Source organism: Drosophila sechellia, chromosome 3R (assembly GCF_004382195.2).
Source record: "Drosophila sechellia strain sech25 chromosome 3R, ASM438219v1, whole genome shotgun sequence".
Lineage (NCBI taxonomy): Eukaryota > Metazoa > Arthropoda > Insecta > Diptera > Drosophilidae > Drosophila > Drosophila sechellia.
In genome coordinates this window covers 27,853,436-27,871,748 of record NC_045952.1, presented here as the reverse complement: position 1 = coordinate 27,871,748, position 18,313 = coordinate 27,853,436, and the positions used below count along the sequence as shown (strand labels likewise).

At 44.9% G+C, this 18,313-nt stretch overlaps 1 protein-coding gene across 3 annotated transcripts in view; it reads right to left on the bottom strand.

The window, feature by feature from the left end:
* Positions 1 to 18,313, bottom strand: part of LOC6612691 (tyrosine-protein phosphatase 99A) — a 106,409-nt gene that overhangs the window by 54,672 nt on the left and 33,424 nt on the right. For all 3 annotated transcript variants that reach the window (XM_032720363.1, XM_032720361.1, XM_032720360.1), the window contains exons 3-8: positions 14,368 to 14,537; positions 12,080 to 12,206; positions 11,528 to 11,651; positions 6,900 to 7,081; positions 4,410 to 4,597; positions 316 to 430 (exon numbers count right to left, since the gene is read on the bottom strand). In XM_032720363.1, coding sequence (XP_032576254.1) covers positions 316 to 430; positions 4,410 to 4,597; positions 6,900 to 7,081; positions 11,528 to 11,651; positions 12,080 to 12,206; positions 14,368 to 14,537 — 906 coding nt within the window. The remainder of the gene's footprint in view (positions 1 to 315; positions 431 to 4,409; positions 4,598 to 6,899; positions 7,082 to 11,527; positions 11,652 to 12,079; positions 12,207 to 14,367; positions 14,538 to 18,313) is intronic.

The window sequence follows — 18,313 nt, the reverse complement described above, 5'->3', positions numbered from 1 at the left end:
CTTGTACTGCATTTGATATGCGATATACACACCACATAACATATAACCCCCCATTTTTCTGGCATTTTCGGGGTCGGATTGGTCACTTGTCTGGCATGTCAATAAGCCGTAATATTTGCAATTTTGCGGGTCTCAGATATGTGAAAAATAGTTGGGGCGATCGACTTTTTGACTTGTGGCCATCGTTTGCATGCCTGACAGGCCAAATTCCCCAGCGAGGCCACTGTGCGGCATGCATCATTGATAATGTTCGAGATCTGGGGAATGTGCATTGCATTCTGCCCCGCAAAAGGGCGCTGCCACTCTACCACTCACCTCCTTCGTCGGTCATCACCAGGATGGTGGTCTCCGGGCCCAGACCCTCGGGATTAAACACCTGCACCGTCACCTTGTACTGCGTGTACGTCTGTAGGTTCTGAATTTCATGGCTCTGCAAGAGAAGTGGGAATATTCATTTTAATAATTAGTATTTTGTGTAGAAACTCATATAATCACTTTATATATTACTAAGATAGTGAAGGAAATGAAGCAATTCTTTTTGAATTCCGATTTCATTGATTTATTAATTCTTTCTATGCCGCTACATGAAATTTTTGTATAATATCTCTGAAAAAATTTCCAATTGAGAACCCATTTCGGTGTTATTTTGTTTTTGGCTGCACACACACCAAAGGACTTTTCGTTTGTTGGCCATCGAAGGCGCTTAACAAAATAAAGTGGGGCACTTGCAGCAAGTGCTTCTCTGCAGCAGCTGCAGCGCCACCCAATCGCCCAAGCCCCGCCAACTCCCCCCCTTCCATTCGCCCATCAGCATTGTGCATGCTTGGAGCGGAAATTGCGCGTTGCATACTTTTGTGCGTTGCCGTTGGCAAATATGAAAATTGCAGCACTTAAAATTGATTTGCAGTGCTGCGATGTCGGTGCAAAAGGAAATTGAGTTGCTTGGGCAACGAGCAGTAGTCTTTGCCTTAATTGCCACTCCACATACAGTCGCGTACACAGTGCGAAAAAGAAGACAAGGTTGGGAAAAATGCTGGAGAAATAGCTTGTCTTTTACTGGGAAATTCAAAGGAAGTACAACCATTCAAATCAAATGAGTATTTATGACACTCCTCGACTTGATTACCAACACCGAGGACATTCGCTTGAATATATATTCTAAAAGTCCTCAATCCTCGCACTTTTCTGTTTGTGCATGCGAAGGACTTTGCCATAAGTGAGTCCGTTCCGGTGGCTTTGAATGTGAATTTCGCGAGCGGCGGCTGATTAAGGTTTTAACCAAAGGTCAAAAGCAGTGCCAAACCATAAAACAAGCCGCAGACTTAGAGTGGCTCGCAATGGCCCAAAGCAGCGCACATGTGTAATACACATTGTGTATGCGAATCTATGTGCTCGCAAATGGTCAGTTGCCTTGGGCAAATTATGTAGCATACATTTGAGCGCTGCCCGCCCGAATTTGCCTGCTGGTGTGCATGTGTGCGTATGCGAGCCCGTCTGCGGTGCCACCGCAAAACCAACGGGTTCTCGACTGTGCGAACTCCAGGCTTGTGCTTAGCAGCGGATTGACTGCCATGCCAACAGCTTAAGTGGCTGCTTTCGGCTTTTCAGACGGCGCCAGCCACAGTCGCAGTTATTTCCGCCAAAAGCGTGATATCTTATCCAGCAATTCGGCATCCAGCCACAGCTGCGGTCAAGATCATAGTTCTGGCCGCTCAGACGATTAACAATATATGTTTGCAAATGTTTCTAAGCATTTCATTTTACTTCTTAGAATACCAAATAGTTGTATGCAGACTGGCGGTATAACTTTAACCGCCACTGTGCTTAGAACTGCGCACATAAAACTGAGCGCTCGGATTTAGTGTTTGTATATGGTGGGCGGTCATATAATGCCATTTTATTTAGTCACCAGTAAATGAGGCCGAAAATTTACAACTGCTTTTATTTTTATGGTCAGCTGAAAGTTGGAACCGCCCGAGGGCGGGCCGCGTAATTGATATAATGTAATTGATAAAGTTGCCAACTTCCTGCCATATTGCATAAGTTGGCAAAGTGCGAAGCAGTGGGGGGATAAGCATCTAAATATTCTCGCCCCTTCTGCGTTAATTAGTGCTGGAGAACTGGAAACGAAGTGAGCATCTAGGTGGTAGAAGGCTGAAATTGGGAACTACAAACAGATAGAGCATTTCGCCTGTCAAACAAATCGCAATGCCTCTAACAAAAACCTCACAATTTTCCCCAACTGAATTTGCTCTTTTATCTGCAGAGTATTTTTTCCCTCTTGTTCATCAACAATATCAGTGTCGGACTACGCTTTTTCGCCTCCATTTTTGTTATAAATTTTTTTTTTTTTACTTTTTTTTGCGGAGCAACTTCCTTTGAGGTTTCGGGTGACTCGACTTGCCGGCTTTTATCTGCGTGAAAGTTGCGAAATTTATGCTTTACGGCGCAGAAATTTTAATTAGAAAATTGGCAAATTTAGCCCTGCGGGCGAGCGCTGGAAAATCCACCGTCCCGCTCGCTTTCCACCTCACACGTGACAGCTCGATGTGAATGCCGCTGGCCATGGGAGGCGGCGGCGAGATAGGGGCGTGGCAGGTCGGCAGAAGCCGCAGGATCCTGAATGCTGATGCTGCGATATGGGAATAACAGAAAGCCATGTCCTGGAGTCCACCAAAGTGGCTTGAGCACAAAAAACACATGCACGTGGAGAAAAAATGGCGCTATGCGTTCGAGAAATGATTTATTTTGTCCGATTAGAAAGAAGCTATAATGACTATGATTACTCGCTAAATTGTGCCATAAATATTTTTGGTTACATAGAAAAGTCTTTTTTAGAGAATTTGGCATTAGAAAATTTTCTGCGTGTTCTTACTGCTGCGAAAAAAGAAGAAGTCCAACTAAAGTCGCACGTTTCTGCCTGCAGGATAATATTTCAACATGCCAGCGACATGCAAAAGAGAGAAAAATGGAAAGGACTTGCAGAGTGAGACGGGTAGCTGCGTCCAGATAAGGACAAAATATGCACTCGAGCACAAAAGCGTGCCACGCTTGTGGCAATCAAGCCCAGCTCCCACCTCCATCCTCCCAACATCCCATCCTCCAAGCAGCCGTGTGTGATTCTTCTATTTTTTGGAAAGTCCGCCGCGCCGAGTGTCGTACGTGAGCATTATCGCTAATAATTTCTGCATATTTAAGCCAATCCCCTCGCAGTGCATCCGGAATGCAGCTGCAAATTCAGAAATGCATTCCCAGTGCTCGACTTTAGTGCTTCGCTTGAAGAGCCCCCGAAATGGCCAGCGATTCGGATTGCACCCTGGGGTGGAATAAAGTCCATCCAAAGCCAGGTGATGGCAGTAGAAATCGTTAAAATTTAGAGCATCTAAACGAAAGGCAAGAAATACCTGAGGTGGCGGCTATTTTTTGAGAAGAGCACTCAAGTTTAAGTAGCTTCAAAAGTACGTTTGCGTTTAACTAATAATATTTATAATGATGGTTTCAAGTTTGCCGCTATTTAAAGCAAATATCTTAACAAATTGACAGATAGCTACCAGTGTAATTTATCAAACTGAAATAAAGCGGCCAAACTTGCCCTTTATTGAAAGGTATTCCCAAGCTATTTGTTCTGTTATCGCCCCCATTTTCCCGACATTTTCCCCAATTGCCTAGTTCATTAGCCAACTTGCGTGCCCAACTATGTGGCCCGTGGAGCTGGGTAGACACACCCACTGTTTGGGGTCCTTGGGCTAGAGACAGGAGGAGACTGGCCCCAGCTGAGAACTAATCGCTAACAAATTGCCACTGATAGCGGGCTCCCCCGACGAGATATGGTAACACCTTGACAGGTGGGCAAACGGAAAACACTTGTAAACCCGCTCGCAGTCGAGGTGTGTGGGAAATGTTTCACCTTTCGCCAGGTGTAAATTACTTTTTAATACGCCGCTGATGTGACTTTAAGCCGCCGAGCGACAGGCTAGAAGCACACACATTTTAGGCCAACTTTAAGCCGAACCCCGCCATTCGAAGCCCGAATGAAAAGCCGGCAGTACTTGTGGCAAAGAAAACGATATGCACGTGGCAAAGCGGACAGTCACGAAACGAAACCAAAGCGAAATTGAATGACGCTGCAGGCGGAACACGAAATGGTGCCCCTCTATCCATGCACTGCAAACAAATATGTACGCTTACGAAGAGTAATTATATTCCAAAGGCACTCAAACACATTCTAAATGAGATTTATGCATGTTTCAAAGTACTCATCATAGTACTTAACATCATAAAAATTTAATTTACATTCGGAATTTATTTTTCTCAGTGCACTTGGACCCCGCGCTTGCATTTGCAATATGGCGAGGTGTCAGAAAACGTGAAATTCAATTATCTTTGGCCCGTACAACTAAATAACTCACCTCCACGGTGTTGTCGCGTATATAGATTTCCTTGGTATCGTTGGGGTCCCTATCGCGAGGTCGATATGTGATGCGGTAGCCAAGGAATTCGCCCAGTATGGTATCCGGCGGCGGAGCCTTCCACGAGATGTACACCGAGGTGGAGGACGTGTTGTGGGCCGTCGTCGGTATGGGCTTGCCCGTGGGAGCTGTAAGAGATTAAGTCGGTTAAAGAATGAGCCCAGGATAGGCCAGAAACTTTGGCTGGCGCTGCAAAAGTTGCTCGACGGAATGCTCAAAAATTCGAAATTAAAAACGCCGCGCAAAAGTTTCAACCGAAAACTCTCTGACCTGTCATGTAAAGCGGAACGTTGTCTGTGGCATTGTCAAGTTGTCACTGTCACGCAACATAAGTTGCAAGTGCCACGGCCTGTTCTTTTTTTGGCCTGGTGGAGTGGGAGTGGGTTTCCGGACTCTGCGCCTACGTTTTCTATGGACGGCTTTCCTATTCGCAACCATCTTCCTTTTAGCCTTGTCTACGGGAATTACTTGCAGGTTAAATGATGCGTGTGTCGCGCAGATACACGGACAAAAATAGGTACTTTGTTAAGAAAATTTAACGAAAAAAATGAAGCTTTTAAAATTACTTGGTGATATCTAACAACTAGTATTTTCCTAACTATAGTTTTTGTTTTTTCGTGAAGTAATTTCAAGTATTTAATTTATTTCCCTGCCTTTTTCTGAGTGTAGCAGGTGCGCCCGGCTTAGGATGAGCTGGCATTTTGCCAGGACCGAAAGATGGGCGAAATTCTTCGCATAGCTCAATGAATTTATAAATAAATTAAAAGATATTTTGTGACATTGATGCCGCGTCCAAAGTTTGCTCAGCAAATTGAAAACTTCTCGCTTTTCCGCTGCTTAGATTTGCGATTTGGCCAGCGATTCCGTATGCTCGGATGAAAAGTGCCGTTGGTTAATTTATGCATGCCGCAGGCCTAATTTATACAAATTGGCAACATGGCCGGCGACCGCAGGACACGCACACAAATACACACACAGCCCAGCAGGAGGACCAAAAGGACCTTAATGAGCTCGGAAGACGAGGACACGGCTACACACTATTGACTAATTTGTAACCGCATGTGTTGCAGCTTCGGCAGCTTGGGTCGCATTCCATTGTGCGTGCGGCATAAATGGAATTTCGCACCCAACCGAACGACATACACTGCGAGAAATCAAAGAAAAATAAGCATCAAAAATTAAGCAAAATTTAATATATATTTAAACAACAAATTCAATCTTTCCGTTTGGTGTACTATAACTTTTATATCTTGCGTCCAATTATGTTGGAAATTTCAAGGACCTTAGCTAATTTTCTTCACACTGCAGCGGCAAAGTCATTTCCAATGTCCGTAAGACAAATGTGTTGCTAATAGCTTGTCGCTGTTGCCGCTGCTACTGCTACTTTGCCTTTGATTAATGTGTCTCGCGCTCTTAAAGCCTACGGAAAGTTTTGTGACTTTTTGGAGTCCATTTATACATATTGTACATATGTGGGGGTGCTACATACATATGTATATGCTACATGTGGAACACGCAGCGGCTTACGATTAATCATTGTCTGTGGCAGTCACACCAGCAGGTGAAATGTCGGCCAAATGACACGGAGCTCCGAGGCATGCGGCCCAAAATTAGTGCATCCAGCAGAACCTATAGTTCCACGATGGTTCCCCCAACTTTCGGGAGGTGAAGTTCTAGGCTTTGTCATCGCATGTTAATGAAACGAAAGCGGCTACTGAAATTTAAGTGTTTCTACTTTCATAGTAAGGACGTGAAGACAGTTGAGGTCAAAAACAAGGGAACTATCTAGGAGAAAAACATAGTTTTAAGCTCTGCACTCCAAGCTACAATTTCACTGACACTATTGAAACTCAAAAATATAAGTACAATTTTTTTTCAGAAACATGTAACTAGTTCTACGCCCGCAAGTGTAGCTTTCTTTGGGTTATAGGCGGTCGCAGTTAATGTCATTTAGAGCAGGAAGATGCAAGGGCGGTGGAGCAGGAAGCGGGAAGCAGGGGAGCTCCGGGAAATGACGACACACCTGGCCGGGCCTAGCAGGTCCTTCGATGGCCTACCGTCAGCGGAAAAATAATTAAACGTATACAACGTGAGGAGACTCTGGGTTTATGAGGCAGTAATTGCTGGCAGTTGCGGGAAAAGCTGGGAAACTGGGAAAGTGGGGAATGGGGGGAAAAACGGGCCGAGCCTGTGACAACTTTTCATTGGCGGCACTTAAAAGTCAGGGCAAGTCGTTGGAATTGAAATGAAAAATTAATGCGATTGTAAAAACTGTTATGTCATGTGTCGCGTAATTTTGCCCGGTGCTACAGCCATGCGTTACGTTATGTTATGTGGCACCGCCTACGCGAATAGTTTACGATCCTGGCGTCAATAAAGTGTGTGTGTAAGCACGAAGGATCCGAGAAGCCAAGCAGCAAAAGGACTCACCCTCACGCAGCGTGACTATGTAGTAGGACTCCTTGGACGGCGGACTGATTCCCAGCTTGTTGACCGCCAGGAGACGAAAGCTGTAGACGGTGAAGGGCGTCAGCCCGGTCACCTGATATGACGTTGCATTTGTCTTCGTGTAGATCCTGGCCAGCTGCTCCCAAATGCCATCCTCGCCCTCCCTGCAAAAGTCAGTTAGGAAAATAATAAATATTTAAATTATATATCACTACTGAAGCTTTAATTAAAGTGGCTTAAAATTACGCGAATTTGCCAGTTCCGCCGGCTTATTGACCTCATTAATGTGTAGTGTATGCTGATGACTCATTCAGCGGGAAATTCAATGAACAATTAATGGTGCAAACGGGTTGCGGCCAAACAAAACATTTTGATTCAGCCAAATTATTTGAACGAATCATTTCATTATTGTGCATTTATATTGCAATTACCAGCTCAATTGCCGCCGCGCCAGCACACGTCCATATAAATAAACTCAGAAATCTATATTTTACGTCGCCAATCTGGCGGGAAAATGAGAAAAGCGCTCAGCGATTCCAATATACATAAACCATGGGGCATAAAATGCATTATGAAAATTTATATAAAACGGATGCGGATTTGCATGACACTTGCGGGTGGTTTGGGTCCTTTTTCGGATCCCCAAACGTGAAATGGGCGATGCGCATAGGCACTAAAATATTTATGCGCCTTTCGGCCGTACAAAATACACCCGAATACTCGTACGTTAAAAAAAAATGAAGGAATATTTGTATTCCGCCTATATTGTTGTTGCCGCGCATATAAATTACTCGCAGCCGCTCGCACAATGAACATTTTTCATGGCACATTTCAAAGTGTAGTAAATTTTGGTTTAAACTCACATAATTTTAGCATATTTTTTGGCACACTCTCCTCTTCCAGCGCCAAAACATAGGCATACATTTGTGGGGGGCGATGCCTCTTCTAAAGTTTGATTTTAATAGGGCTTACCGATTCGGTGCGGCTTTCATGGTGTGATTAAAAAGTGTTTAAATATGAGCCGATGAAAAATGTTCAACGTTTCATGAATGGCGACAACCAATAAAGGGGGCAAATGACCCAACGAAAAAAGTGCGGCCAGCGGAAATTGTGTCAGAAAAATGATTAAAATTAATAAATGCGTGCGAGCAGCTTCCGCGTTGAGTGGAGCACATCTGTTTGCGTTGGCAGTGGGCATTTAGTGAGTATATATAGTGCACACATATATATTCCGGTATCGGGGACATCGGCACATCGGGGCACACTGGGCCCCCGGACTCGTTGCATTTGGGAAAAAATTGTTTGGCGACTTTATGAACAATGGCAGGCGATGCCCCGCCATCATCTGGCCCGAATGAAAAACATATGAAAAATGTTGGGGACCTGGTCCTGAAACCCCGGTCAAAAAACAACGAAAAAGGAAGAAATTGGGGGAGGGATTCTCCGGCAAAGTAACCACAATGGCAAATAAATTTGCGGCCTTTCCACGGACATGTATTGGATGCTTTTTGCTGTTATTGCACCGATGTTTTTGCCCCACTGGTAAGCTGCTTTAAAAATGTTTGCTTACGTTTTTTCCATATTAAGCAAATAAATATGAGTTATTTATGCATCTGGCTGGGCTTGTGTTTGCCCTCCATGGGTATCGCTTCTACATGACCGACGGCTATGGGCCAAAGTTCATGCACGAGTTGTTGAAACAGGACGATTTACTTGCGCCACGAGTCCTTAAAGATAATGGACAAATAGTGGCACTCCAGGCACTCGGCAGATAAGTCAGGCACTTGGTCAAAAAAGGGCACAATTTATGGCCAGAAACATTATATTTGGCAGAAACAGCAGGCCATTTTATTCTTTAAGTTTGAAGCAATCAAAAGGGCAAAGTGCATACTCGCACACTATTTACAACATTTTAAGCAATGTTGATTTTCTCCTTTTCCAATTATATGTGTTTTCGCTAACATTTCATAGTTCATTATACCTTTAAACGTATTTTACATGAAGTAAAGGTAAACAAAAAATAATTTGCAACGAAAATGTTTTTACAAGCGTAAGATTTAATTAATTTTATTCGCATATCTACCGCAAAAAGAAACTTAATGAACATGCTGCAAAATCATGCGACGGAAAACGCAGCTGAGTGAGATTTCATGTCCAATAAGAAGTATCTGTATCTGTATCTGTATCTGAATAGCGAGCGGACATCGCATAATGATATAGCCAGCGCTTTTTTCGCCACTATTTGGGCTTTCGGTGTCATCGGGTGAATGGTAAACGGGAAACAGTATCCGCAGCAGTTGATAAACATGTCAGTTCAGTGGGCTTGTGGGGCGTGGCAAGTGGGGAGCCGCAGAGTTTGGCCCAGTTTTCGGTTGACCGAAAGTTATGCCATTGAAATATGCAAAATACAAAACATCAATGCAGTATGTGCAAACACACATACATACGCCGACTGATGACATTATCCTGCCCGCTGGCTGTGCAGCTCGTGCAACAGTTGAGGGGCAGCAATTTATGGATAGACTTAACGCTTGGCAGGACAACTCATACTCATACTGGTCCTGATCCTGATCCGCAGCCCATTTCAATTGCATGCGAGCAAGGCGGCAAATCCAGCGTAAGGATGTCCCCGCCATCATCATCATCTCAATAATCATCATCCGTTGACGTTGGCGTCTTTCAATTTCGATGGCAGCTCATGTGCATATGGAACCACCAACTTGCCACCCCAACCCACCAGCTCAATCCCCCAGTTTGCATATGCGCAAATAAACCGAATCAAGCGAAAATGTAAATAAGAGGCGTTGTGAAATAAAGGGAACGGGGGTCGATAAGGGGCTCCTCGACAGCATCAAGAACTCGAATCGACTTGACTCGACTCCACTAGACTCACTCCCATGTCGATGCGAATTTACATAAAATGCAGTCTGCAGCTCCACCTCGCTGGAGAATGAGATTGGAGAATGGAGATGGAGATGGCAGCGGGCAGGGCAGCTTCATTTTGAGAACGCGCTGCCCAAAAAAGTATGCTATGCTGCGTATAAGCTGTGCGTGCACTGAGAGAAATACTACTAACTTCGAGTATTAAACATTCTCGCTTGAAGTAAAGCGTTTTATTTGATTAGAATTGTCAGTGACTCAATAATCTATATATTTTAGTGTTTATTTCTAAGAAACTTTTCTCGGATCTCCACTAATTTCTCCCAGTGTAGTGCACTTGGCAGGCGGCGGCGCGTGTTCACATTTCCTTCAGTGTTTGTGTGGGTGCAGTTATTTCTTATTTTGCATAAATGCACCGCAGGCTCTGCTTTCCAGTTGGCTGTCATCGATTGTGCCGGGAAAGCCAGTGTCTTGTCGAGGACACGCCCCCAGACCCACCGCCCCAACGCCCCCTTTTCCCCTTGCGCTACTGCAGTTGATGGAAATTTATTGAAAAAGTTTCGCTTTTTGGTATTTTTTGCCGACATTTTCGCTTGGCCTTTGTACCGCGTTGGCGGCGTTCGCTTTTTATTTCATGCCCCGCATTGAGTTCAAGTTATTCGGAAAATAGCCAGTGCCGCACAATGGCAGGCGTATGTGTGCATGTGTGTGTGTGAATGGGTGTGCGAGCTCGACTTAAACCGGGGAACCCCCTTCGCACACACACATGCCCATCGATGCACAGATGGCTTTATACGCGTGCCTGTGCTTTCTTTTCTATTTAAATGGAGCACAAGTGAAGTGCGTATACCCGTAGTCATGCATGTCATGCATGTCGCCATACTTTTACATATTAATTAAAGTACGAGTACCGCCGGACCAATGGGCGGAATTTACGCATCGAGGCTTACGGTGCAAATATATTTATAAAATATACTCATAATTGAAAGCAAAATATCTTGCTTACTTTTATGCACCCTTAGAAATAAATTATCAAGCTTTGGCCTTGATTTTTAGTGGTTATCCCTATTACTTTCCTTCTCAAAATGATGGAAATATTATATTCCATGCAATGAATGCCATCTTTAACGTTAATATTTCAAACGCAGCTGTACCTTTAACCCAGCTATAGCCGCATTAATTTAATTGAATGGGCTCGCGCAAATCAGGTGGGTGGCTCAAGTCAAAGGCGGGGGCGTGGCAGTGGGCAGGGGGCAGTGGGCGTGGCTAGCCGCTCAGCATCCGAATGACGCTGATGGGCGCATTATGGCGGATGGTGTGCATCCTTTGCTCGCTAATTCATTAGCGCAATGGGGTCAGCCGCAGTTCGCATCCTTTGGCAAAGCGCCTTTGCATGTGTCAATCATGGCCGCGCGTCCATCATCGCCACAGACAGCTCTCCGCCACCACCTGTCCGTCTGTCCGTCCGCCCAAGTGCACTCCACCCGCCCACTGGCACTTCATCAGCTAAAACAATCCATTCTGGGGGGAGAGTGCTGGTCAGTTGGGACTTAGTGCACCTTCTCGAAATATCTTAAGCTATTTTCAATAAAAGAAAGCTTTGCATATGTACTCTAAAGTTATTTCTTGCAAGTACTATAGGTCTTAAATGAATATCCCTTAAAGTTTTTAGTTTTATTCAGAGTGGGCACCTCTGGCGGCGCTTCGTTCTTCGGCATGGCAACACTTACCGCGTTTCGATAATAAAATGCGTGACGGGCGCATTCCGCGGATGCTGCGAGTGCGCCCAGGATAAATTCACCGAGCGTGATGTGAAACTTATCAACAATGGTCGCTCCGGCGGATCGGGCACATCTGCAGGGAAGAGAGGAGAGAAAGTGGCGGCTATCAGTGGAATGCAAATGGGAATCATGTCAAGGCGAGGGCGACAACAATGCAAACAGGGAGTGTGGCATCGATGGTGAAATGAAGGGCATCGAAGACATATCGGTAATGGAATCTGGGGCCAGCGGATGTTGGCCAAGTAAACCGGAAAAATCATTAAAGCAGTTAAGCGTTTCATTAAGAAAGCAGCGCAAATGAGCGCAGAGTGGGATAATTTAAATGAAACCAATGGCTTCTTTCTTGGGAACGAAAAAGAAAATAATGGAATCTTTACAATGCAAATTAAAAAACTATACAGAAAAGTGGTTGCTCTCCGATCGAGTTCTTTAATAAACCGAAACTTTCTGGATGAATATTGGCTTTAGGTGAAGTCCTTTATTATGGAATGCATTACTCACCCTGGACTAGCAAGTCGACAATGGCTTCTGGTATATGACGATCGTTCACCAGGCATATGTATTCCGAGGTATCACTCGCTAATGACGGGGAAAACTGCAGGCCGAAGTTGTCCGAAAGAAGTTGAATCTGCAAAGAGAGGAGGGAACTTAATTAGAACTTCGTTGGTGGGATATGGAAATTAAAATCTAGATATTTAGGGCCTGACAACGTGCAAGTCGAGCGACAAGAGTTTCCACTTTTGGGAGGGAAAACTTTTAAATAGCAGCCAGTCCTACACACATATGTACATACGTGTGTATGTATGTCTGGGAAAAGGAAAACAAAATTTAGGAACTCTGTCATCGAGCCAGCCTAAAAGTTTTTCCTGTTTCCTCGGCAAATTTGTTTTGGCCACAAATGCAGGCTCCTGCCCATAATTGAACTATGTGTCTTGCCCAACTTGAGCATGAAGCCAGTTGCTTTGGCAGTAAATTCATTCAAGATTTGTTTGTTTTTATGTTCTGATTTGCAGAAAATTTGGAAATTGCATGAAGCCGAAAATAATTTCTATAATGCAAATGTATATTTCGGGCGAATTTATGTTTGTTTCGAATGGCAAAACTAAATTATTTCATCCACATTGCCAGCAATCTATCTTTCGGTAGGTTATTGCAGCATGCAGCAAGAGTGCATCTGGCTTAGCTTCGGATGCCTGACCCTGTTATTTACTTTTGTATCTTTTGCCGCATCCTTGGCCTCAAATTACAGCCTTGGATTCCACATATTCAAGTGAGTGTGTGTGCGTTTCGGTCGATTGCATTCTGGTAATTTGTTGGCTCCGACAGGCATTATTATTAGACGAGCGCCGAAAAATATTTGCCAGAATTTACCATGTGGAATTTTTAATATCCCCTACACTTTGTGCCCAGTAAACTCTAATTACATTCAACGCCCTCTTGGCCTCACATGACCAGAGCAAATGCAGAGCGGGTGAAAAAAAGGGGGAATAAACACAAGTAAAGCTTGTAGAGGCAAATCCCTCGTCCTTCGGCCAAGTGGATCTCCTTAGTCCGCTTGGCTTGGGCAAACATGAATCATTTCTAGTCTCGGCCATAAAACAAAAGTTAATAGCTCAACAGGGTCCTGGAGTGCCTGTGTGTGCGAGGAGGGGTCATGTGTCAGCTGTAATAAAATGAAGCAGCCACTGTGCCAAGGTGAAAAACTTTTAATACACATAATAGCCTGGCCAAGAAGCAGCCGCCGCACTTGCAGCAAACTTCCGCCCAAGAAATGCGAGCCGGGCGCCGAAGGCGGATTGGGACCAACTTTGGTTGCCTGCAGCTCAAGTGTCCCAGTCCGCCATTTAACACATAGCTGGCTGGCCTCCTCCAGCAGCCCAGGGAGGAGCTTGCCAATGCACTGGGAGAAATCAGGTACTAAAGCCTTAGCCAGTTAAGGAAAAATATCACTTCTGAGCTCTGTTTAAAATTTTGATACAATTCCTTTTATAGAATTGAGTTTCCCCTTTCAACTTTTTCCCACTGTGCAGACATCCCAGCATTCTCCATCATCTTGCTCCCAACGAAGAGGCAACTTCGTCATTCTGTTTGCGCCGCCTCAATGGCCCCCCGAGTGCGTTTAAGGCCATTGCAATCACTTTTGGCCCTCCTTTTTCTGCCATCTGGCAGGCACTTGAACACTTTTTTTTCGCAGCCATGTCGCTTTTGTTTTAGTGCAACTATCAAACATTTAAAATATATTAGCCGCGCCGGCTGCACTGCACTTGGGTGACCCCGATCCCCCATCCTTCCCGATCTGCCCCGCTCTCGCACCCGATCTTGCCACCATTGATGGCCACTTAGTTGTCGGGACTTTCGCTGCACTTTCTTGTACTCATCGCCGCTGTCGACGGTTGCCGGATGGCAAAGTTCAAACAGCCGCCCGGCAACCGGCCATCAATTATTTTAACAGCTTCGTTTTTGCACCCTGAACGAAGGGTCCTATATATCAGGGATGTTCGTCCTTCCAAGGAGGCGCCCAGCTCCTCTGCTGCCCCAAAGTGTTGAAATGAATTCTGATATGACACTGGAGGGCCATTTCAGGGCGAAAATTGCAGAAAGGAGAATGAATCCAGAAACTTTAATGAATAAATTCGACTTGACAAGCGTTTAAGTTATGCAGATTCTGTACGCATCCTATATGTCACCTTTCTTGAGTCTATATTCTCCTCTCTTGTAATTAGACTCTCTTGTATTTATTAGGAATATGATTCTGCATTTTTCTCAGTATTTCATATCCTTTTACTCACCCTCGGACTGTGGAGCAGGGGTATCCGGTTGGCAAACTGCGCGATTGTCGTGGACGCCGTCTTCCACACGAGCGTGTCCACCAGCGAGTGCTCGTTGACCCCCGGACACGGAATGGTCACGTTCTTGCCCGCCTCGGCATTCACCTTTACGTAGTCCAGATTTGTGACGTCTGCAAAAGATAAACAAGACATCAAGTGTTAACGTGGTTGTGTAGAGCTAGGAAAGGCAAAAAGGGTCCACATTTTGGAATTTACCAATGGATTCATACTTGTAAAAGTATCTTATACACCTTTATATGTGTTTTAATACTCAGTGCAGTCTTGTTTATTATTATTTCCAACTTAAATTGTATTCCGAAACTCAATTGCACTTGAGATTATTCGAGGACAATGCATGTTGATACACACAGTGCATGATTTAATTGGGTAATAAAAGTAATAAAAGTACGGCACGGAGACTGCACTTTTTCGCTGCATGCACCAAGATGAAGGAAAGTGGTGAAAGCTTGCCAGAATTTGGGGCATTCCATTGAGAAAGTTGGGGCTGCGAGCGCCGGCTGCTCATAAAAGGGGAGCTCAAGTTATTTGGAAAGGAATATTTTGGCACACAAAAGCGAAAAGCAGCCGCAAAATGTTTGGGCAAAATATCTGCAAGGCATTTTAATTACATAACATTTTTACGGAGCAGTGCTCACAGTTTGTACTCCATGCTCCGTCCTCCCTCCCCCAAAATACATATATATACTTGGATGTATATGCATATATCTAAAGTCCCCCATGCACTGTGTGTCAGTTGGAAGTGGTGAAAGCAATTTAATGCTCTAAACTATTTTGGTAGGTGGCCCAGCCGGTCGGTCACCTGAGTACGAAGCCACCACTTCATGCATGCCGGAGCAGATCCTTTCGAGCAATATTTGTTTTGGAAATTGCCAAAAATTCCTGGCTCTCCTCGGACCGGTGCTGGGATCTCGATGTTGCGAGCGGACGCTGGAGCTCCAATTAAAATTATAGAAACAACACATCGACTGCCCGCCCGATGGGCAGTTGGCCAAGAAGCATCCAGCATAAGCGGCTTTGGCAGCTGAATCCGCACCGCAGCTGCGTCTCCATCTCCACTGGCATCTGCATAAATTGCCAAGCGTCCGAGTGTTGGTAATAAGCATTAGGCATGACATGGCTCCCATCTCCAGCTACGACTCCGAAACCGAGCCCAAAAACTCCGATGCCACTTGCAATCAATTGAGAAATCATGCTGAAAACCAAAACGATTCAATGCGATTCGATGCGATTCCACTGCTCAATACCAATGCCAATGCCAAAGCCGAAAACCCACCATTTAGCAATGGCATTGGCAGTGGCAGTTGCAACTCAACTGGTTGCCACAACGACTGCATTTCGAGTGGATTCGGGAAGGTTGGGGTCACCACTTGCTGCTCTGGCGCTCCATCCAGCAAATGGGTATTCGGCACTCGGTTTTCGGAGCTCGGTTTTATTCATTTCTGGACCCTGGACTCTAGAACCTGCACCCTTTCTCCCTTTGGTCATTACGGCCATGGCGAAATGAGTGCTGCTTTTGTTCACTAAGCCACGATCATCGGAGCATTTATAAATTATCGATTCATTGTCTTTTGATTTCTCTCTCTTGAAATTAAATTTCAGTGTGGAACTCTGTAGCAGAAATTTTGCATAATACGGAGGACGACACTCGCTGTTTGGTCATTTTTGGTGTAATTTATGATTTTGGACTGCGGCAGTGAATCCCGAGGAATTTGAATGCGTACAGAGGGAGAAAAGCTAAGGAATATGCCATAAATCTTAGGTATGAACAAAAATATAGTCGGAAATCTTCGGTCATCCCGGTTTCTCTCAGTGTCCTTGCGGAATTGGGGCCGTTTTTGCATATTCCGCCTGACGAATGCAGATGAGTTGGATGGCCAGGAACAGAGGGCGAATCGCTGTTTAATTTCCTGATGCAATGGCCCCGAGTTTAGGAAACAATAGCACAAAATTTATGACGGGGCTTTTTTGACGACTGCCCCAAAAGCGTTTTCGTACTAGAAGTTGGCAATTAAGCAGCAAACAGAGCGACATTCGAACTTGCAACCAGACAGTGAGACAATCAGCCAGCCAGACAGACAGACGGGCGCTGTAAATAAATTATAATTATTTTGTGCCATTGAGGCGGCGAGTGCTCAAGGGATTTGCTTTGGACCACAGGAAAATTAGCCAACGACAAAATCGAAATAAGTTGCCCGACCACCGAAGGGTGTTCCTTCGGTTTCCGGTTCGCTTTGGATTGGATTGGATTGAGCTAATAATCAAATTGAATGCAACCCCCGACGACGACGAGGACGACTCGACCGGCAACAATTAATTTTATTTATGTTGATTCTAATCAACGGACAAGCAGACAGTGGGATTTCTGGCTCTGCCATGGAGCGGGGTTTGTGCCTTTGAAATCCTGGCGGAAAAACCGGCGGAGCGCATGAAAGATGAAAATATTGAATTCATGCCTCGCTGCTCGAAGCTTCAACGGAAATATATTCAGCCCCTGCCACAGGATAATGCACTGCGATATAATTGATTTGGTTTTTTATTTTTAGCAAAGTTTGGGGGAGAATCGGAAACATTCAAGGAGTTGCTATGCAGAGAAGGGAGTTTTTGAAAAACTAATTAGAATTAGACACTGTTCAAAATCCGGAAATTATTCAAAGGCGAGTATTTTTCCACATCTTTTTAGATAGTTTAAATTTGAACCATTTTCATTTTCGTCCTGTGCATGGCAAGCATCAATATTACAGCACTTAGCCGCCCCTGATTGTTTGTCCTGCCATCTCGTGAGCTCCTCTGACCCGTTGCCATGTCAATTGTCTGTAAAAACACTCCACGATGGGAGCTCACATGGCTGAGCTCATCCGAGGAACTGGAACTGGAACTGAGCTGCAGCTGGAGTGTGGCGCTTATAATATTCAGACTTTGTTGCTGGCTGCTCGAGAAGTACTCGTGTTTATTTGCATACAGCTACATCGATTTGGGGAGCATTTAGTGCCTGGGGCTTGTGAATGGAAAGCCATTTGGCAGCCGGGCGGGGCAGTAAGCCCTTTTGGCAACAACCTAACCGTGTTTGGCTTTCAATTTCAGCACATTCCGGGTGTCATCTGCGCACATCTCGTGCCCATTTTGTGAATGGTCTGTGGAAGCGGTTGCGTTCGTGCCACCAACAAGTTGCAGTCTTTCTATGGCCTGCAACTGCACTTTGAAGTGCATCTATTTGGAAACCATTGCGATGCATTTTTCCCAGCGAACTGGGGGAAATGCCACTCGAGCCGCAGACTTGGCAGCTTCAAAGGGAGCATTGAATAAGGATGCCGCAGTTTATCTCTCCACCCCAAGCCCCCGGTGCGGTGCATCAACTTCAGGCGATATTAAATCCCGGATTGGATGAGTAATTATCCAATTAAAATTGAAGTTTTGGTCGCTCCAGTGCTGGATGGACAACACTTGGCTGGACTGGCAACTCGACGGCCTGGCCGAGTCGAGGCTCATAACTTGAGGCACGTGGCCTGTCAGTCAGCGGGTTGGAAAAGGATGTGCCACGCATGGAGGCACTGAAAAAAATGATGTTCATTGTGGGGTAATTCACTTGAATCATTATGAAATGGGAAAAGATTCTTGGAATCTTATTATCAATGGTGTCCTTGTAAGATCCTTTTTATAGATATAGATGAACATTTTTAAATCTTTCAGTCTCGTTCATAACGAATTCATTAAAAATTTCTTTAGAAAAATATTTAATTGTCCCAGTTCGTTTTATACCCTGCAGAAGTGAAATGCGCAAAGCATTTGTTAATATTTTCTAGCAGTGTGGGTGCGTATCTGTGTTTGGCCGCCCTTCCATCCGTCCGTCTGTCCATCCGTCCGTCTGTCGTCCTGTCTGCTGTTTGTA